Here is a 21,607-nt window from a genome sequence, read left to right as displayed (position 1 = left end):
GAACTAGTTTCAAAAGTTATTGTCACAACTGTGGTGTGTTTGAACTCTCTAACATTTAACCCCACAGAAAAAAATTGGTTTGAGATGACTCTGATGGGGAAAGAATAAAGTTTTGTCGAAAATACCCGTGTCATTAAGTTACGATGACATTAAACATTGAGAAATGATCAGTCACATCATAAAAATAACGTTAGTTTACCTGCTCTCTGACAGCTGCAACGTTAATAACACGAACGTTGCTTCATTTTCTTCCATCAGGACGATATTGTACACGTCTTTCCCATTTCAGCAGTATCCCCAGACTAACATTTAAGGGCTGATAATGTAACAAACGGTTCAGGATATACCTAGATACCAGAGCAACAGAGTATCTTGTGAAGCCTGCCTGTGTGTTTGTGTTATTTGACTGTTTTCTAGTCTACATTTTCTTTTAATAAACGTCAAAATTAGTTGTCAGGAGCATCCCTAATGCTTGCATTTCCCAGTATATATAGATTTATCTGCACATGTTGGCACCAAAGTTTAATCTGTACAAGCACACATGCAGTAAAACTTTAATTAAACTTTAAGTTCCTCTGTTGGACGCAGGGTCGGGTTTTTCTAAAAGTTCTTTGGATGTATAAAACCTCCTGAAGCCCGCTGGGTCGCCTGCTTGATCTCGTTCTAAGCTGCTTAGATACATACACATACAGATATAAATGTTTGAACCTTTGTCAGTATCTAATGATGTTATGGGAATTTTTAAGAAAAACCCTTAAATAAGGAGGATCGGATTCAAACTATCAAAGTTTAAGTTGAATTTATTGTTCTTGTACAAGAGGAGCGTTTCACAGTGCAACACACTAAAGGGGTTACAGAGAAAAAGGCTCCCTGAGGAGCTCTGACAGTTGGTTCTTATAGTTTCCTAAAGATGGGCTGTCTCAACCCCTGTAAATTGTTATCAGACAATTTGCATATAAAGCATCTAAACAGTTTTCTTCAACATATCCCCTAATCAGTAGCCAGTATATCCCCAATATAGATGTCACCTCTCTGACCTGTCCCTGACCCTCATTCTGTTCTGGAATCCCTCTACTTATACATTAACCTGAACTTTACCTTACCCTGCCAGTCTCAGGAAAACAGCAATAAAGGGAAGTACCCTCAAGACATGTAATAAATAGGAACAAACATCGTATAAATTAAAACATCTAATAGCTGTGTAACCCTGATTTTTATGACAAATGATGTGTGGTGATTCTCCATAATTTAATTAACGATAATGAAAGGAATTAAATGAGTTCAGCGATTGAAAAAAATGGAAGCCCCAGCTGTCCGTCAAGTTTTACAGTACTCCGCGTTTGTATTTACAGTGTCTGCAGGAAATAAAAGCACCTCAAAGTTTTATTAAGTTCTATCAAGTTCTTCGTCTGTCCCTGTAACTGATGTTGCCGTCTCTCTCTCTCTCTCTCTCTCTCTCTAGCCGGGTAAAGACAGCATCTTGCTTCCCGTCCTGGTCGGTCTTCGGGTCGTCTTCGTCCCTCTCTTCATGCTGTGTAACGTCCAGCCTCGTTACTACCTCCCCGTGCTGTTTTCCCACGACGCCTGGTACATCATCTTCATGATCTTGTTCTCCTTCTCCAACGGATACCTGGCCAGTCTCTGCATGTGCTTCGGGCCCAAGTATGAAAAACACACACACACACACACACACACACACACACACACACACAGACTCTCCACTGTTCTTACAAGTCTGCTTATAGATCTTAAGGAGTTTAACTGCAGACGTGAGGAAAGTTGATGACATCTGTTGGGGCTGGAGTTACAAATTAGTGAGTTACCGGACGCCTATGAGCCTACTCGTCATCTCGGCTCGAGGTGAGTCAGCTGTTGCAAGGCGAAAAAGACGATCAGAGGTTCTACTACCACCACCTCTAAAACTCAAAATTAACTTATGTACAAAGTTCTGTTGTGGTTTTTTGGGCGGGATGTGTGCCGATCAGCTGGGCGCTGTGACTTCCTGCAGTCTTTCAGTGTTTGTCTGTGTACAAATGAAACCAATGAGATAAATCGCTGAGCTTCAGAGGTGTTGGTGTGCAGACAGAGCCAGGCGTAGCTGTTTTCTCCTGCTTCCAGTTCACAGCGTTCTGTAAAGATCTGTCCTACTCTGCCTCCAATCGGCAAACTAAACTAAGCAGCTCTGAGCTGTAAGCGCCATACTTACTGTACACAAGTCAACTTCTCTTCAGCCTCTTGAACGACAGGAAAAATACACAAGGAACAATATGTAACTTTCTGTACAACACTGACATCTAGCGGTTAAAATGGGCACTGCAGTCCAAGTTCAAAACATTGGAGAGCGGTCTCCTCCTCAGACGCAAAGCTCATGTGGGTTGCCTGATTGAAGACACTGAACCTTCATGAGTGCATCATGTTTTATTTTTATAAATCATGCCTCCGTTTCTGAGTCTGACTTCAGTCTGTGCTGCAAAATAACAGAAAATGAGAGAGACGTTACGTTTCACAGCGGTTATGTTCGGCACGATTGAACACTGAGTAGAAGAAACAGCGCACGCAACGGTCATGTTTGTTTTTGGGAACTTATTTAGAGCTAAAAGTCGTCTTTGGCGCACTTCCACCAAGAAAAGCAGCCTCTGTCTTTGGCGTTAAGAGCTGGGTATTTCTCGTTGACTTGAACTCACTGACTTCAGAGCTTCCCACAGTAGTGTTGTAGGCAGCGTCTTTGGAAACTTTACAAGGAAGATAATCGATGAATTATAAATGGAAAAGTCACCACGACCAGCCTGGTCCTCCGACACTGTGGTGCCTCCGCCTCCCTACTTTAGCTCAAACATCAACGATGAAGCGCTCATTCCTGATGGAGTTTGTCCCTCTGTTGTCTCTCTGCAGGAAAGTACCACCGCATGAGGCAGAGACGGCGGGCGCTATCATGGCCTTCTTCCTGTCCCTCGGCTTGGCTCTGGGAGCTGCAATCTCATTCGCCTTCCGGGCCATGATCTAAAACCTCCAGCAGACCCCCTCGGTAGACGTAGATTAGACCAACCCGCCCTCCAACCTGTCTTCACCCTTTTAATGGGAGAACCTTTCGATTACTTCTCTACAACAACCTCCGACTGAGCGGAGACAGCACAGCAGAGTAGAAGACTAGAGGACCTCGGTCTTCTGAAGTGTACAGTAGAGACTCGTCTCATTCATATAAGCTGAATAAGGTTACTGAATATTTCTTTTTTTCCTCCAAGCACAAGTGTGTAAAATCTTGAGGAACTGGTGTCGTTAATCAAGTGTGATAGGAGTGCGATTCAACAAGGAAACCAAAAGCGTATTAAAAAAAACATTGATTGTAGTCGACTCGTCGTGCAGATGACGTGAGAAATTCTTACCAAGTGTCACAAATGTATCGAAACATGAGCCCATGCAGTGTTAACGAAGACGGTCTGCACGCGTCGTGTCCACGAGCCTCGTTTGGAAAACGTTCTTTTGCACAGGAAGATAAAAATGTTAAAATCGCAGTTTTAGGTTGTAAATTTCTTTCACTTTAGTTTTGAAACATTCACACAGTTCACGCAAAGTTACGGCGGCACATTTTTTCCAAACGAGGCTCGTGGACGTTAACGACTAAATTTAACCTGTCGATTCTTTTAAAGTGACTTTTTTTCTGTTTATTTGTTGTTGTTGTTGTTTTTTTTATGACGTTTGCACATCAAACATGAAAGGTGAACGTTACATCACTCTGGACTGTTGCAGCTTTTAACTCTGATCAAACCAAAAAAAAAAAAAACATGAAGACAACATGGGGAAAATGATGAACTTTGAAGGGAGGTCATGACCCATCGGACGGCGAGTAAACCGCTTAGCTCCCTCTGCTTTCAGTGTGTGTGTGTGTGTGTGTGTGTGTGTGTGTGTGTGTGAGTGAGTCAGACGAGATCCTGAAGACGAGGTTTTAATGAATAATCTGGCCCACTAACAGCTGAATATTCGTCGTGTTTGTCTCGTGTAGTTTGAGATGAAGTCGTGCCAGCGTGGGTCTGTTACTTTAGTTTAGTCTTGATTCACCAAACAGGGGCAGAAGTCAAATCATCGTGAAGTTTTTTATTTTATTTTTATCAGTATTGTTACTGTGTCTTCCTGAACAACAAACAAGATTTTGCCACGAAATCTGCAGCAATAAGACAAAAAAAAAATCAGAAAGTTGTGAGTCTTTTTGAGCCTTTTTCTCATTCGTGGTGTTCTCATGAAAGTTTTATATCAGAAGTAGTTTTTAGTATTCGGTATAGTCGTATCTTTACCACTCGACTGAGTTAGTTTTGTTACGAATGGTTGGCGGTGATTTAAAGGTCTTGTGCCTGTCAGTGTTACTTTTTGTTTATTTGCATTTTTTTTAAAAGTCTGCTTTAGTTGTACACAATATTATTCATAACACCATCTATACACTCTAACAGCCTGTTTAATAGCACAACGTTGGTCTGTCCGTCTGGACTGTGTTTTGTCGTCGTAGTCGGGCACGGACCATTAAAATGTTACTTACGTCGCAGCTTGAAGCAGTCCTGTGATGAAATAAATCTGTATTTTTAAGAATCTGCCTCCTCTTGTCTTGCCTCCAGGTCACTCAGACTTTATTTAATCACCTTGAATGTACAGTACAGTACAAACTGGCTGCGTTCCTCAGCTGATCTTTTCCGTGTGCTTCCTCTGCATGTGACTGAAAAATGAAGTTAACTGTGCAACACAGGGTTAGTCACAGAATAATGCAGCCATTCCTTCTCCTTCTTCTTGGTCATTTTTATGAATCGAGGTCACTAAAAGAAAGCTACTTTTAAATATCCTGAAATCACAGAGAGAACACAAATATAAACCTTGTATGAGTCTTTACAGATTCTCTGTATTGTTTACACACGTCTGAAAATAAACTTGCATTAACACACATTTCCTCAGACACTACGCACCCTCACATTTTCCCACTGAAATGACATCTAAAATAAATGCACAAATGCTTCAGAAACATTGTTGAGTAATTTAAAAACAATGGTCCAGGATCATTTTGGTTATAAAACATTTAAAGTGCACCGTTTCCTCACGTCCACCTCATTTTTCAAAATGCTCTTTTCTTTTTTGTCCTTTTTGCTTTTATTGTTTATTGATATTCTTTGGGAATTTTTTGTTCTTTTACTTCCCAGCCACACACTCAAAGGAATCTGTTTAAACCTCCAATAATGTTGATTATTTCCATAAAACTGAGCTGAGGGTGTTAATTTCAAGTATCATCACTACAAGACCTTTCACAAAAGGAGCAGCAGACTGTTTTTTTACCTCTCAGGCTACATACAAACTGCCCTTATTGGCTTGAAAAAAAGAGAAGAACATTAACTTTATTGATTCCTTCAGTTAAGTTTTACATATACAGGCATGGACTTTGTATGTTCTACCAAAGACACGACCTTAATGGGTTAATTGGTAACCTATAGCTGCTCTCTAAAGGTGTTAATGTGAACCTTGCTGAACATTTCAGCAGTACCCAGCTACCAGTCCATGCTCCATGTGTACTATATACTGCACCATGCTGAACTTGAACCGGTCACCCTTTGATTCACCATGGCGCCATGACCGGGTCAGAGAGCTGTCAAACACGCCAACACAGTATGAGTGTGTGATTATGTGCTTGCCTATTAGACAAACATGCACATAAAATGTGTCTGATGCTGTGAACTTTGATATTTTTTCATTTCACCTACAGACTGAGCTACTGCCGACAATTCAGGTATATCCTCCTAGAAATGTTTTTTTGGATTTATTAATCCAATAAACAGAGTGTAAACTGAACTTTATTTTTGCAGGGACAGTTCAAAGGATGTTAAGAGATAAGACACAAGTTAAATGTCTGAATAAAATCTCCATGAAATAAAAACAGACACAAATGAGCCAAAAGACTTTAATCGATGATTTATTCTTAAGGTAAACATTTTATTCAAAAATAAATTACCAGAGATATCTTTAAAAGGCAGACAGACATTATCTCCAACCCACTCGTCACAATCAAAACATCTTCCTATCAGAATCGATTCACACCGCGTTTCCATCGACGTCCGTCCTCATAAAAAAAAAAGAGAGGAGAAAACTAGTGCAAACCCTACAGCAGCAACTTATCGTTCTTAAACAAACCACAGACTGTTGATCAAGAAGAAGAAGAAAGAACAAACAAAACAGCCATTGTCAACTGATTCACTATAAAATGTATACAAAGTTTATTTAAATATTTAATTCAACATACATGCCCGATTTGTAATATGTGAACACAGAGAAACGAGAGACTGTACAGTACCAGACTGGCGCTTGAGGCGAGAAATAATGTGGATGGAATCGATGCAGAAGAGCTCAGACAGATGTGACGCAGCTGTTGAACAAAGGGGATATTAAAAAACTGTTTCAAATTTATTTAACTCTACAGGACGAGGGCGGGAAGGCAGAGGGTCGATGTGTTTCTCATCAGTTAAGCTACTCGAGTTTGTTGCAGAGAGTTAAATCAGATTGATGCCGCTCTCATGTCTGTGAGGTGACTATGAGGCACCTCTAAAGCTCGCGAATGAACACGTGCCTCCAGTCTTAATGCTGCTGGCAGTGGTTTTATATTTAAAACATGGCATCGAACATCTCATCTAACTCTCTAAGCGGTCCTAAAAATGTGAAGGGGGAGCGGGGCTGGAGCGTGTTTGATGAAAGGCAGTGGAAGAGATGATGGTTCACAAAATGACTACCTGACTATAGAGGCTCTAAAAGCTCTTAGCTTAATGCCACAAACACAGAAGCTCTTTAACACCACGCAAAACACAACTGGCAAGTCGGCCGTAAGACACGAAAGGCCAGATAAAACACATCAGTTCTCAATAAAATAAAACAGCCGAGAGGCTTGAGGCTTCTTCCTACAGTTCAGGGTGACAACATTAGTGTGAAGAAATAAATAAGTGGAGGCAGCCCGGCAGGAGAATTACGAGTTTTTGCGATTTACAGTTTTGCTAGATTTCAGCTCAGGAGTCAGATCAGTTTAACCAGAACAGTTAAAACAGCCTCTCGAGCTCGTACGTGACAGTTTACGTTCAAGTCAGTAGAATTACCAAAATCTCAAAAACAACATGGAACACGGCGAGTACCTCATTATTAGTTTTCCGAGTCGATTAGTGGCTTGTGCTTTGCAGGAAACTTTAATAAAAACAGGCTGAAGAAGAAAGTGAACTGAGCTGAGAAAAGTTTGCATCCATTGTTGATAACAGCTGCCCACAGCGGTGTCAGTATTCCCTGAATTACAGCTCAATCCTGAAGCGAGTGCAGTCCGCTACCAGCAAATATCTCTAAGTGTGTGTGAGCCTACAGTATGCAATACAACACAAGCTTCGTCTATCACAGCATGGCACACTGGAGAAGATGACAGTCCCTTCAGGCTGTTTTTTGGCAAGAGGCGACACTGCCGGCTTCTCTGCTCGGTCCTCTCGTGAAACATGCAGGATCTGCTCTGAGGCACTGGGGGGCGATGGAGAGCAGGGCAGACAGCGAGCCTTCAGGTCCACAACAGCAGATAAAAGATGGCGTGGTGGGTTGGCGGTGGTGTGATGATGGGTGTTTTAGGTGTCGGGGTGGAAGAAAGGTGGTCAGCTTTGGTGTTGAACTAGTTCCACAGTTCTAGGATTGAACACGGGCAGGAGGGCGATGAAGATGATGATTTAGGGTAGATGAGGAGGAGGAAGAGCGTCAGTGAGTCTTTAACTTAGTGTGCTGAGAGACTTGTTCTGTCAAGCTGGCCTTGATGGAGTTAACCACCGTCTGTCTGACGTTGTCTTCCATATAATGTTCACTTAATGGCTTCAAAACCTGCCGGAGAGGAGACAAAAGGAGGATTTCACGTGAGAATACATCAAGTCAACTTTGTCTGAAAACAAGTCTATAAAAGGGGACAAAGAAACTGAAAGAAAAGTAGGTTAGGGAAGCGAAACGTTGAAGATAAAATAAAATAAAAAGAACAAGTCTTCAACATGCCGACCAAAGAAACAAAAAGATTCAAAAGAATTATTTAAGAAAAATCAGCCATCCAAGATCTTTAATAACCGTTTGAGCAGGCTTCAAAGTCCTTGAGATCCCGAGATGGGCCGAGCCTGCCGGTGTTTCAGGTACATTCAGTGAAGTTCAGAGAGTGTAAAAGTGTAAGAATCCAGCACCATTGGACTGAAAATTAATAATAAAGAAGCCAGCAAACTGCAGAAGTTTCAATATGACGAGTAACTGTTAACAGTCTGTAAATCCGCCGGGCGTCCAGCAGCTATTTAGTCTTCTTGTAGTTGTTGTTGAGAGGAGCTCCGAGTCCGAGTGTCGCTCCTGATGGGAACGAAGTGAGGAGAGAGACGGGCCAAGCCAGGCGACTCCTGACCGGCTCCAAAAGTTTGGAAAACACCTGAGAGGACAGCAGGGAGGAACGGGAGAGTTAAACAAGGAACAAGACTGACGGGCAGGCAGACACCGAGAGAAAGAACCAGAAGTTTGAAGGGAGGAACAAAAAGAAAGATAGATGTGAGGAGACCAAACAAATGAAAAGAGACCGGTAACAGGAAGTGGAGAGGGAGGAGAAAGTAAAAGGAAAGGAAACAAGGCAGGATGTTTAAGACCGGCAGGCACAGGATCAGAGAAACAGGACGCAGCACCTCTCACCTTTCTGACAGTCTTCTGTAAAGCAGGGGAGGAAGGGAGGGAGGAAGGGAGGGAGGAAGAGAGACAAAAGAGGAGGAAGGAGGGAGAAGTCAGAGGAGACACGAGGGCTGAGCTTGTGGTGAATCCCAAACATTCAAACAAACTAACTGTGGCTTCATATTTAAACTCCTGATTGTGTGGAGGGAGGACTGAAAGGGGAAGTGAAACAATGAGTTTGTGAGATGAATGACGGGACGTGAAGACAGAGACGACAATCAAACATGCCGAGGACAGAAAGGAAACGAAAACTTACAGAAAACTAGTTAGTTAAAACACATACAAATATTCTATACCTTTATATTCATGGAGAGAAAAGACATCTTAAACTGTCCTCAGGTCAGATCATGTCTGCAGTGACATACACACTGCCAGCACAGATTTTTTCATCTCTACCATAACACCACACAGAATATATAAAATAGGTGTCAATAAACTGATGATACGTAATACTAAAGTCTGAAGTCTTTAGAAGCTGGTTCATGAAATAAACAAACACAACAGGCATGGTATCAGAGTTTAGATTCAGTTTCAGGCTGACTGTGGAGGATTGACCGGTCTGAGCGTCTGATTAGAGCCTCAGCGTGATGTCGGGCGGCATTTTCCCAAAAGTTGGATATGGCTTAAGTTCTCCGCTGTGGGACGCTGTGTGTTTTTTGGCCGACAAAAATGCACCAACCCTACTTAAATGAATGGAAAAACCTGTGGCAGATTCTGTCTGAATGTACCCTGAGAGTTACAAAATCCAATAACAAAATATCTGCTGATTAAGTTAATTAATTTAAACATTTCTCATGTGGATCAATTAAACCCGATTATTAACCGGTTGTGTTTGTACTGAGTGGGACGTTTTACAGTTGAAAAACAAACCTGTCTGTGTTCTCTGGTAGACAAACTTTGCGATGTAGGGTTGAAACAATCAGTCAGCTGACAGAAAAATGTGTCGATGCGACGATCTGTTGCTTTTCTTCAGTTTTCTAATCACAGTAAAATAAACCTTTTTGTTTCTGGGTGATGTATGACATTTAATTTGAGGACATCACCTCAGGTCCGTTGACAGTGCATCAGTACTATGATATGACTCAAGCTTAATACTACATTAATCTACATTAACCAGGACAAACACACACTCGCCGATGATCGACAACCCACCTGTTCCCAGAGCGTCTCGGCCACCAGATCTATCAACGTTCCCACCTCCCGAAACTCTCCAGAATACTTCACATACGCCCAGGCGCAGAGCGACAGCAGCGCCACGCCCATGACCAGGTTAGCCAGCACCGCTAAGGTGCTCAGGCCGATGAAGCCCGTCACCCCGGACACCACGTAGGTGACGAACATGACTGCGAAAAGTGTGGCAGGCGTGCGCGCCGCGTAGAAGATGTTTTTGCCGTCGTTGTGCTTGGAGAAGTTGGTGAAGGTCTCGTCCAGCTCCGCCTCCAGCTGGTTCTGGTAGCGCTGGCAGAACTCGTCGCCGCCCATTTTCTTCACGGAGCGGAAGTAATGCACCGAGTGCTCGCGGAACTCCTCGTGACAGCGCTCGAGGTCGGCCGGGGCGATGTATGGCTTGTCCCCGCCGCAGATCTGAAAGTGAAGGACATGTGGACACCCTTCAATGACACGTTGAAATCTCTGGTAACCTTTATGTTGTTGAACTGATCGTGATCGTCCTCACCAGCTCCATTTTCTTGCTGTACATGTCTTTGGCGCCTGCCACGGCGGTCAGGTTGTTGGCTTCTGCGGTCGCCTGACAAACAGGAAAACGCAACAAGATTCATGCTCAGAATTCAAACCTAAAAAGTGTAACATACTTAATAAGATCTCTCAGTTTTGAGACCCTAACTAACCTGCAGCATGGACTTTGGGTGAGGCAGTTCCTCTCCTTGGTAGATCTTTATGTAAGCCTGCAGGAATGTAAAACACAGATTATCACACCGTGATTTGTGACCAGTGTAAAAAACTGGACTTTAATGCAATCCTGCAGGACCTTGAAGTACTCCAGGAGATCTCTGCAGGTGACTTTGTTGCCTCCAATCTCCTTCTCTACCAGCCGGTCTGGGGCCAGGAGGAGTGGCACCAGGTTGGCCAGCGACTTCTTAAAATCGTCATCGATGTCTAAAAACACAAACACACACCCTGATTGTCTTCTAAACACTCCCAGCATGCTTTTAGCCGTCACTCTTCATTGTTAATACATGTGTATGTTTCCTATTTTGTCACCTCTCAGCCTGCCGTCAAAGTACGGGTTGGTGGCCACCTTGAGGCCGGGGTGAGGCAGCAGGAAGCAGCCGATGTTGGAGAAGCAGGAGTGGATGTGCTTCCTCACGTTCTGCAGCTCTTCGTGTTGGTTCTGCTTCACCTGAGTCAGCAAACAACAGTATGTGTAAATGTGTACACACATTACATTGTGTGTAAGGAGGTGTGGTGTGTCTGAATTCCTTCATCCAGCAGCCTGTATCCTGAAAAACAAACGTGCAGGCTCACCTGTAGTCGTTTTTCCAGGAAGTTGTTGCCTCCTTGTAGTCCGTATTTGTGTTCATAAGGATAACTCCAGTCCCGAATCAGGAACATCAGGCTCTGAAACACGTCAACATCACACACACGTTATGTTTGATTAGATAATAATGGTTCTGTGGTGGCCCTGATACTTTTTATAATAAAAATAAATACATATTTAACTGAATAGCTAGATTTTATGAATGTCTAATGTTTAATAAGACGGTCAACAACTGTACCTGGAAAGGTTTCTGGTAGATCTCTTCCATTGCCAGCCGGCCGTATTCTGTAAAGAGCTACATGTGAGAGAGAAAAACAAAAATTATGATCAGCAAACAGAAGCTACAGTGAAATACTCGAGTGCTGCCTCTTTCTGTGAGGAACAAGAAATGACACGAACCTGCAGATGCTGCAGGTCGTCCTCCTGTATGTTCTGGGAGAGATTGTACACCTGAAAACATAGAGACAGACACAACATGAGACATGCATGACATGTTAAGAGAAGTGTTTTACACCGAACAGGACGTGCTTTAAGTCTCACCTGTACAGAGCTGGTCATTGTGCTGAGGGCGAACACAGTGGCGCAGTCCTTTATGGTGGACTGGCTGTCAAATGCTCCCTGAGTGTCAACAAGGAGCACAGCAACCTGTTGAGACAGCACAGAGTTTTTGCACGGATCTGATACGTACCACCTTCTCATGGATAAGTCTGAACCATGTCAGGGCTCACTGTTTCTTTGAGTACTGTCTACCTTGCTGCCATCGGGCTTGTCCACCACAAACACTTCGCTCCAGATCTGAATTCCCGTGGTCTCTCTTTCACAGCCTCCTCTCCAGGTGAACCCAGTCAGCGGTTCATCATTACCTCCCATCCAAGACTCACCCTGCAGCAGAGGGAGAGAGGGGGAGGAGGTAAGAAAAGAGAGAGACAGGTGAAATATATACTGTATGTTATTTTGTATTTTCACAACCTTCACTACAGAAAAGAGACGTGTATAAACATCCTGTCATCTATCAGTAATGTTGACTGATAACCGCTAATCATTATCTAGGTTGGACCTTTGTAAACAGTGTAGTGTACACAGTAGCAAGTGTGAACAGTTCACTGAATGAAATGTGGCTCCCACAGTAAAACGACTAGAGGCGCTGCAGCACAAGGCTTCAACCTGAGACTGAAAACATGACGCAAAACAAAACTACCACGAGTCAACCAGAGCATCTCATCAAAAAAAAGGGCAAGGTAAGGCTGTGACCTTGTTTGCTGACCACAAATAGGAAGTGCATAAACAAACCTCACAAGCAAATTCCTGATTTGCAAGACAAAGCATGGAATACATCTGTGCTGACCAGGATCTTATGCAGAGCAGAGCAGAGCAGAGCGAGATGGTAATTAACAACAAATACCTGCAACATTAACTGCTGTTTCTAATGCCTGAACAAAAAGCATCAGTGTTGGGTGAAAAATGTGAACACGTGCAGATCTGGTTAGACTTGCATGAATACCCGAGTTCATGCTGTTCAACAGCTGTGAGGAACGGTCTGAACATTCCTCAGTCTGTTCTGGTGTGTGATAAACAGTGTGTGTTTGAGTATATGTGAGGGAGTGTAAGGCGATCCTGGCTGTCTCTGTGTGTCCAGCTGCTGCCAGAAGGTCTGAAGGACTAGTTGTTGCTACTTGTGTCACACATGCTCGTGAATGTGTGTTTGTGTGGACATCATTTGTGTTTACACACAGGCAAAGAAAGGCGGGTTACACCGACACCTGATTTATTATCCTATAAAATCCAGAAATGTGAGACAGAGTGACAGCACCCTGTCTTATTCATACGCCTCTGCTGCACCTCATCTGGTTGAGTCAGTATTTTTAGTATGAGACCAAACAGGAAGCCCCGGTCAACATTCTGGTACACGTGCCAGCACTGGTCGTAATCTCATCATCTGTGTCACAAGTTCTTCTAGCCCACCTGTTTTCACAACCTCGACTGCCTGCGAACCTTGCACAACGTCAAAGCCTCAGAGGAAAGGTGAGCGGTTTTATGTTTACACAGCGCGTGTAATCGCAGCTTCAGCGGACTTTACTGATCTCACTGACGCTGTGCACGAGGGCAAGAACTACAGGCATATAAAAGTCAACGTATCAGCGCCGGGAAATAATTGATTAAAAATGTGTTGCTGTATCAGAGCTGATATCAAATTTCAGGCCAGGCTGTTTATATGGAAATGATGGCCTCACTGCCCTTTTCTGAATTGATAAAGTTAAAATCAAAACTTGTGATTAATTAACAGATCAGGACTCGTCAGCTGTAGAACAAATAAAAGATCAAAAATCACATTAACTCTTAATTCTCTCCTCAGGAACAGTGTAGGATTTAATAATAAAATCAGAAAAGTGAATAAATCAGTTTTTTAAAAGAGGTCTGCATCTGCAATAAATCACAGCCACAATATACAACTTAACTTTACACTAGAGCTCAACCGATAAATTGATTAGTCAATTAAAAGAAATTCATTTTGATTAATCGATTCAAGTCATGTTTTAAATCAGGAATGTGTATGAATGAGCTTTTAGTCTCCTCTCTGATCTCACATGCATGGCATCCTTGTCTAGCTGGCTATATCACTACACAGCTTTGCTATCGCAGATTGTCGCGGTAGCCAAATAACTGATGTGAAAAGAAAAAAAGTCGACGAAGGACAAGCAAGTGTAACTGATAATGTTTATCATCCAGCAGCAGCAAGGAGGTGAAAGTGATTAATCAGCTTTGTGTGTGTGTTGACATTAGAAGTGAGCGTACAGTCGATGTCTCTGATCATCATTATCTTTAAACATTTAAATTAAAATGACAGGTAATAATAGATAGAAGTCCAATGCATCTGATATTGGTCATTTTTTAATATTGTGTGACCAAAATTGAACAGAAAAACAAATCAACTTCTTCAAGTAGTTCTCTTTCAAGTAGAAATACACAAAGTCAAAGTCCAGCTTGTACAAATGACTCATCACGTACCTGTATTTTATGTATGTTATAAACTTTCTATAAAGAACACATGACCTCCTGTGTTAAGTAGTTAATCTTTTCTTGGGAATGTGCATCACACATTATTTATCTCACCTGACGGTGCATGTAGCGCAGCATGAAGTCCAGCAGAAACGACTTGCCCTTGCGAAAGGCCCCGGCCACAGACACGACCACCACGTTCAGGTCCTTCACGTGATCCTGCAGCAGGATCTTCTCCAGCGCCGCGGCGTCCAGCTCGAAGCTGTGCTCGTCCTCGTTGGCCACGACGATCTGGATGGGCTTGGCCTTTTCTTCCTCTGCTGCAGCCTGGAGACATGAGACATGAGTTTGCAATGAATCAGGGCTTTCCCCTTGGCATCGAGAGCGCTTTAAGTGATTACACCGGTGACGATGCAGCTTTCACGGAAATCACAGTTTAGCCAACAAGGGGACATGAACTCCTTCCTGACGTAAAAGGAAAGACTAGAAGAAAAACACGGCTAGAATTTAAAGACTTTCACATTAAATATCCACAAAATGTTTTGTTTCTGTTTTCCTCTGCTGGAAGAAAACATGCAGCGAGGAGTTTTTAAGCTTTTTCTACCATTTTTCCTCTGCAGTTCATGTTCATACATTTATCTGTCCATCCTGTCTTCAGGATTCGGGTGATCCGTGTTGCCATTAAGGCTGAAATGACGAGTCGATCAAAGGAGAAGGAATCGTCAAGCATTCAGATAATCGATTATGTAATTTTTCAAGCAAAAATGTCAAATATTTGATAGCACTAGCTTCTCTGATGTGATGTTTCGCTGCCTTTTCTGTGTCTTTCATTATAGTGAAGACAGAATCAGACAAAAACACTTCTAGATACAATACTGAGAGATAACTCAAGTACACCAGCTTGCTCGTCCTAGATGGTAATGTGGCATGAAAATACAGCAAGACTGACCTCTTCTTCTTGAATCTCTTCATCTGGTAAGGCGGTGAGGTTGACAATTTTGCCAGAGTTTGAGGCTGCGGTTATCGGTAGCGGCTCATCATCCAGGTCTTCGAGCTTGGCTAAACGAGGTCTCCGCTCGGGCCGACGAATGGGGATTTCTTCCATGCCACTTAAACCTGACAGGACAAAGCCACGAGGAAAAGATGCATGTTAGTGAACAGACAATAGGCGTAAAGTGAGAAGTGAGAGGAAATCGCTTTTTCTAAAGGAATAGGTTTCATTATTTGTCAAGTTTGCTTACGTGTCTGTTGTTCTGAGGAGCAGAAGAGAAAGTGAGAAGTCCCGTACGAGGTCAAATTATGAAACAGGAATCTTTCCAGCATTTTGTGCCGGGCTAAATTACTGTTATCCACTCTGCTCTACACATCTAGGTCAACTCCAAAATAGCCCTGCACTGACAATCACAAAAAAGGGGCAGCAAAAAAGGACAGGAGGAAAGGAAGTTACGAGGACAGCCTTTTTGATGTTTATGTCGAAGTCTTCTCCGGTAAATCTAAAGCATGTTTCCTCTAAAACTGGCTTCCTGTCGCAGTGCCACAACTGCAGTGTGAGCAAGTGTGCTGCTAAACCACAAAGTGTAGCGCAGGCAGACGGGTAGCTCATCCTGGCGGCATTATTTTATTTTTTAAATCGATTGATCTGCTGATTATTTTATCAATTAATCATTTAGTCTATAAAATGTTAAGGAACTGACAAATTTTGGCATTTATTCTAAACTTCTTTTCTTCTAATTGATGTGACTAAACTGGAAATTCAAATATTTAATCTTTAAAGATCGGTAAAACATTTAAAGTTCTGTTAACCTTTCATATTTTTCCTGTAACGTTATCCACTTTCTTTACAGTTCTAGAAATCACTGGAGCAAGGATTGAAGACAACACTCCCTGAAGTACTTACAGAAAGTGGCAATCTCTCTGCCATACACAGGTATGACAGCAAGCGTCATTCAAATATTTCAAGTGATGAACCACTCAACTCTAAGTCGCAGCACGGCCGCAGCGTCTCTCACCACATACAAATTAGTTTTAGGCAAACCAGCAGGATCCGACAGATTACTCCTGTTATTGCTGCGAAGACGCACCTGCGATACTCAGCCAACATCCGACAATGAGAAAACTAATACAGCATGTGCTTCTTCTATGAGTGTTTTTCTCGAGCAAGACTTGTGACTAATCAAGCCAGTAAAAACAAATTGAGAATATTCTGTTTTGTCCGACTGAGCGAAAAACAACAATCATGAACACCGCTTTCAGACGCATGACTGCACAACAACTAGGGTGGGAATCGAGAACCGGTTCTGTGTGTTTCAGTTCCATGGAATCGTTTTGCAGTTTATCTAACTTATCTAAATTCTCTTATCCATTCCAAAAAGCACGAATTACGTCACGTATCTTCCGCAAGAAGTTACGCACGCTCGATTCCAGCAAGCACGACTAATTACGCCACGTAACTTACGCAAGTTTGGCACGTGCAGTGCAATCAGTAGTAAACAATGGCACCCACTCGGTTCAAACGCTCCAAAGTTTGGCTGCATTTTACCAAAACAGATGGCAAAGTGGAGATAACAGCGTCAGGAGGGAACATGACGAACATGCAGAAACATTTGCGCACACAACATGCAATATTTTTAAATGAATGTCGTGTTTTTGACACGCTTTGGACTGTAGATGAATCTCAACCTCGCAGCAGCAGCCAGGCTATGACCACCTCTGCAGTTACTACGGAAGGTAAATAACACACTGCCTACCATTTTAACGGCATGTGCTTCTTGCCACAGTTACACATTGTTACTATTCTCTAGGCCATGGGCCTCTTTTGGCCTCGCTGTTGGTTTTGTAAGGTTGTGATCTTCTAACTAAACAGAGTTGATTCTGATCAAACTGTTTGTTCTCCTTTTTCCTAAATGAGAATCGATAAGAGAATCGATAAAGAAACAAATCGTTAAGAGAATCGATAAAGAAACAAATCATTATGAGAATCGATAATGGAATCGTAAAAATCTTATCAATTCCCATCCCTAATAGGACTTCATCTAATGGGCAATTAACCTACTGATTATTTTCTTAATTAATCTATTAACTTCCTAAAGCCTAAAGATACTAAATCTATATATTGTTAAATTATTTATCTCTAATTTTATCTCAGTTCACCAGCACACATCAACAGCTGCACAAGTAGTTATTCTGTATTTTTTTGGTGTTTCTCGAACTTTTTACACCACGTACAACGTCAGATGATGGACGTTAAAATCCAGCATCAAGAATCAAAGCTAAGCATTCATTTCATAACAAACTAATCACAGATGTATACGTGCTACCTGCCTGAATGTGATTACATATCAGGCTGGTATTCACAAAAAAAACAACAACACAGGAAATGTGAATATTGCTCGAGTTCACACAGGTTCTCTGAATCATAAGACTTTCCGGTAACTGGCACAAGGCCTGTGTTTGTGTGGTTTCACCTTAGTTACCTGTTCACTTGGTGGTGTGATTCAGACAAAGAGGGGGAGTCAGGCTTTAATATTTTCTGACTGACTGTCTCTGTTACATTAGTCTCATTAAGTAAAGTTATGACAGTTTAGATTTTGTTTGTTATTCTTTTATTAAAACACCACAAAACTTGACTGAACAAGTCACAGCAAGAGCCTGTTTAGCCTCTTTTATAAGTGATAGTGCTCACTGTTTATTTGAATAATATAATATTTGAAGAAAAAAAAAACATTTCAGAGGTTTGTCCAAGTAACACTACAGGGAGGTTGCGTACCAGTTTGAGAGCCAGTGATCTAAACAGTTAAATCAATTAATCGTGTTTAACTGAGAGAGCGATAATGGTGAAACAGAACCAAACTTATACCTGTACAGCCATCACTGCTGGATGCTGACACACATGTGATTGACACACGCTGACGAAGCAGCTTACACTGAACAAACAAACTTGTCTTTGACGCATGGAGCCAGGTCGCGTCACAGCCAGAGAGTACACCTTTTTCACAAGTACATGGGTACACATATAAGGCGACAGGGGTTAAAAAAACAACAATCGACTGCTACAACTATAAAACCAACAGCATGATGTACTTTTTTAAAAGCAGTGTTCCAGGGCCCAGCACTGGTAGCTTTCAGTGATATTAAGTGATATTCCTGCTCAAGCTGACAACCGTAAATGGGGCATTCAAAAGATCAACCTGCAAAAGGTGCTGCAAATTCCCAACAGCAATGCTGTGCTGTGCTGTGCGAGTGTTTGAGGAGCTGCCGTGAGCCCTCGTAGCAGTTACGGTGATCTGCTCAGCACACAAATTAACCCTGCATATTTCACCTTCATCTGCGGCCCCCACCTCGAGTCCGAAGCTGCTCTCATCGAGATGAAGTGGCACAGACTACAGCCACAGAGGAGACCAACACAAAGACACTATTCTGCTGTGTGAGATGAGACAAAACACAATAAGCATGCGAGGAAGCACGAACAGCCGGTGGATATGCTACATTCACACTTCGTGATAAAGTGGCTGATGCACCGTCCCACTCCTCAGCTTGCAGAAAACGAGGGCAGAACTAAAATTAGCCACGTTACTTCTTATCTTGTGGAGGCACCGAGCAGATGTTAACTGGCCTACATGTTTTTCCTGCTCATACACACACAGCTACCAAGGGACAGTGCATCAAACACACGAGTGTATGCATCCCTCCACTTCTGACGAGGGTCTATCTTTAATCATGTGCGGCAGGAATAGAGCGCATCTACGCAAGCCAGCCTACATCTCAACACTCGTGTCCCAAATCAGCTCTCTCTTTCCCTGGACTCCTGCACTAGCCTATATCTGAGGCACGCTCTGATAAGGCTGTGGTCCATTTAACTCTACCAGCTGTCTGAATGTGGGAGGTTTCGTGTTTTCAAGAGATTTAGTGCAGGAATTTAGACCTTAAATCGCTGCTGCAAAGAAAATATACTACTTTATGTTTAGTCTTGTTCGAGAACTCCCGTCCTGAGACTTCTCTGATCCAGGCTGTGCATTTTAAATAATTCTGAGTGATCAGGCAACATTTATCAAACGTCAAAAGACTGCAGAGTTTATCGAAAAAGTCTCCCACTTATCCACGACAGCACATTAAGATGCAGGTACACTGACTTCCCCCTGCACACCAGAGCCAAAAAGACAACCTGACATGGCCTCCCTGGACAAGAGTCAAGGAGGGCAAATGTTCAATTTCAACAAGTGGACCAACAGGGAGTCTCTGTGAGGACAAAGTGCAGCGAGTGAATGATGTTGCCACAGAGTGGCCTGTATAAAAGTAGACATAAGGGTTATCGTGAGTAGAGAGCTTCTCATAATTCAGTGATGAGCCACAAAGTGTGTGCTGTAGCACTTTTGATTTATATTTTTATTATACACTGCCATCTGAATTGTTTTTTTATCTTTTAGGATGGAAGAACAAAGTGTAATGCAACGTCCTCAACACTGGATTAGGCACAAAATCAAACAGTAATCGAGGCAGGATACAGTTTAATAATAAACATTATATCCATGCACCAAAACAATAAACTTCACCAAGAACGTAATCATTAAAAAAACAATTTTCTGTAAAGATATATTATTAGACAATGTATATGCTGATACTCGCATTTCGTCGGGCTCTACCAAAAAAATGCTTTTTTGCTTCATTCGACAGAGACAACAACAAACACACTCACATCAAAGTTATTGCCAACTAATTGATTGTTTTGGCTCCATAAACACGAGGCTGGGCAAAGAAGTCAAATAAATCAAATTTAAGAACAGCTGACTTACAAATAAATGTGTTTTTTTTTTTGCAGTTTTGATGCTGATAACTAAAAAAAACGAAGACCGCACCACAGAAATATGTAATCTAAGTAAACAATGGCTATGGTATTTATTTTTATTTGTTGTGATTAAAGTATAGGTCCATATTTTTTTCAGGTCTTCCTGAAAAACAGCTGTTAAACTCAAGTTTAAGGTGTTTTAAAGACCTCTTTCTAAATGGCAGTGATAAGGGACCAAAATCCACAAAACTTTAAACCCTTTCCTTTAAGAAAATGTGTCATCTTTTCATGGCTTTAAACAAATACACTCACAACACAACCTCATGTATGTAGAGGACAAAATTAGCCTCGAAATTACGTGGATAAGTCTGTACAGGCTAATAATAGAGTATGTAAAAATACCCGAGTCATTAGGGGGGATTAGATTAACGTATGTGTGTCGTTAGCCTGAACACCCCCCGTTACAGGAAACCAGTTAGTTTCAAAGTTAAGATACGATGCAGGCTGGTGCCAATACCCGGTGACTGTGCAACTACAGGCGGGTTTATAGAGAGACGACACCGCGGGTACACCCGCTGCTTCTCGCCGGGGGACCAGGTGAAAGTGACGGCCACGGAGCACGACAGGTGTCGCGGTCGTTTAATTTAGTATCCGGGTCAAAATCAGTTTTCAAAACACCAAGCTTTTCAGATTAAGTTAGAGAGAGAGAGAGAACACTTTGACAGAGAGAAACTGACCTTCTAGCTGATTTTCTTACACAGTTTGGACTGTGTTGTTAGCTAAAAGAGAGAGAGGGGGGGATATTCTGGCACGGGCACCACATTTGGCAGGACACCACAATTGAAAAAAACGTCTGGCTAACGGAAAAGCGAGAGTTTAACCACCGACAAAGACAAAGACGACCTTAAAAACTAAAAACAAACACTTTTAGGATTTCAACCCCCTCTCTCCTCAGCTTCGCACGCTGTCTCGCTGTCATTAATCTACATTTAACGTGACAAACAGACGGTTTACCTTCGCTAACGGCTCGGCTTTTGCAGTTGGGCTCGAAGTGGTTTCTGCTCCTCAGCCCGCTCACCTCCGCCATCTTGGACTAATGAAATCTAACGTCTGGCTGACGTCACAGCGCCGTCTGCACAGTTCATGCTGCCGCGAGCCTGCTGCCGCAGCTGGGTCAAGTCCACGTGCTCGCTCTGCAATGCAAACTATTGTTTACTTACTTTAAGTTTTTTTTCTTTTAAAATATAAAATATATATTTTTAAATATACTGCAATGACATGTTATAAAAATGGTAACTTTGACTCTATCTTTAGCCAGAACTCAGGGGCGGAGTAAAGAAATGTAGACCCTCTAAGGATCATGGGAACCAAGATGATGTTTTCATTATTGTTTCAGGATAAAGGCAAAGAAGTTATCAAAACAAATACTACTTTAAATCAAATTTAAGAACAGCTAACTTACAAATAAATGTGCTTTTTTGTGGTTTTGAAACTGAAGACCTGACAAATACGTAATCTAAGTAAGCAATGGCTATGGTATTTATTTTGATTTGTTGTGATTAAAATATAGGGTGGAGTAAAGAGTTTAAGACCCTCTAAGGACC

The 21,607-nt window shown here is 42.2% G+C and overlaps 2 protein-coding genes across 5 annotated transcripts in view; one reads left to right on the top strand and one right to left on the bottom strand.

Annotated features, from left to right (window-relative positions):
- Positions 1-4,580, top strand: part of LOC104931166 (equilibrative nucleoside transporter 1) — a 41,491-nt gene extending 36,911 nt beyond the window's left edge. For all 4 annotated transcript variants that reach the window (XM_019258972.2, XM_027277748.1, XM_027277749.1 and 1 more), the window contains 2 exons: positions 1,463-1,662; positions 2,893-4,580. In XM_019258972.2, the coding sequence (XP_019114517.2) occupies positions 1,463-1,662; positions 2,893-3,004 (312 nt within the window). In that variant the 3' untranslated portion in view covers positions 3,005-4,580. The remainder of the gene's footprint in view (positions 1-1,462; positions 1,663-2,892) is intronic.
- Positions 4,581-5,913: 1,333 nt separating this feature from the next.
- Positions 5,914-21,176, bottom strand: atl2 (atlastin GTPase 2). Its single transcript, XM_019258971.2, has 14 exons — positions 21,018-21,176; positions 15,171-15,337; positions 14,336-14,548; positions 11,975-12,106; positions 11,765-11,869; positions 11,624-11,674; positions 11,463-11,519; positions 11,212-11,304; positions 10,948-11,086; positions 10,715-10,842; positions 10,575-10,631; positions 10,403-10,474; positions 9,880-10,311; positions 5,914-7,860 (listed from the first exon to the last, which is right to left on the bottom strand). Exons 1-14 carry the CDS (start codon positions 21,088-21,090, stop codon positions 7,741-7,743), a joined length of 1,839 nt encoding a protein of 612 aa, XP_019114516.1. The 5' UTR covers positions 21,091-21,176; the 3' UTR covers positions 5,914-7,740.
- Between the last annotated feature and the right edge of the window lie 431 nt (positions 21,177-21,607).

Source organism: Larimichthys crocea, chromosome III, assembly GCF_000972845.2.
Source record: "Larimichthys crocea isolate SSNF chromosome III, L_crocea_2.0, whole genome shotgun sequence".
In the NCBI taxonomy this organism is placed as follows: Eukaryota; Metazoa; Chordata; class Actinopteri; family Sciaenidae; genus Larimichthys; species Larimichthys crocea.
The sequence above is the reverse complement of the archived record's forward strand: the minus strand, read 5'-3'. Positions and strand labels throughout refer to the sequence as shown.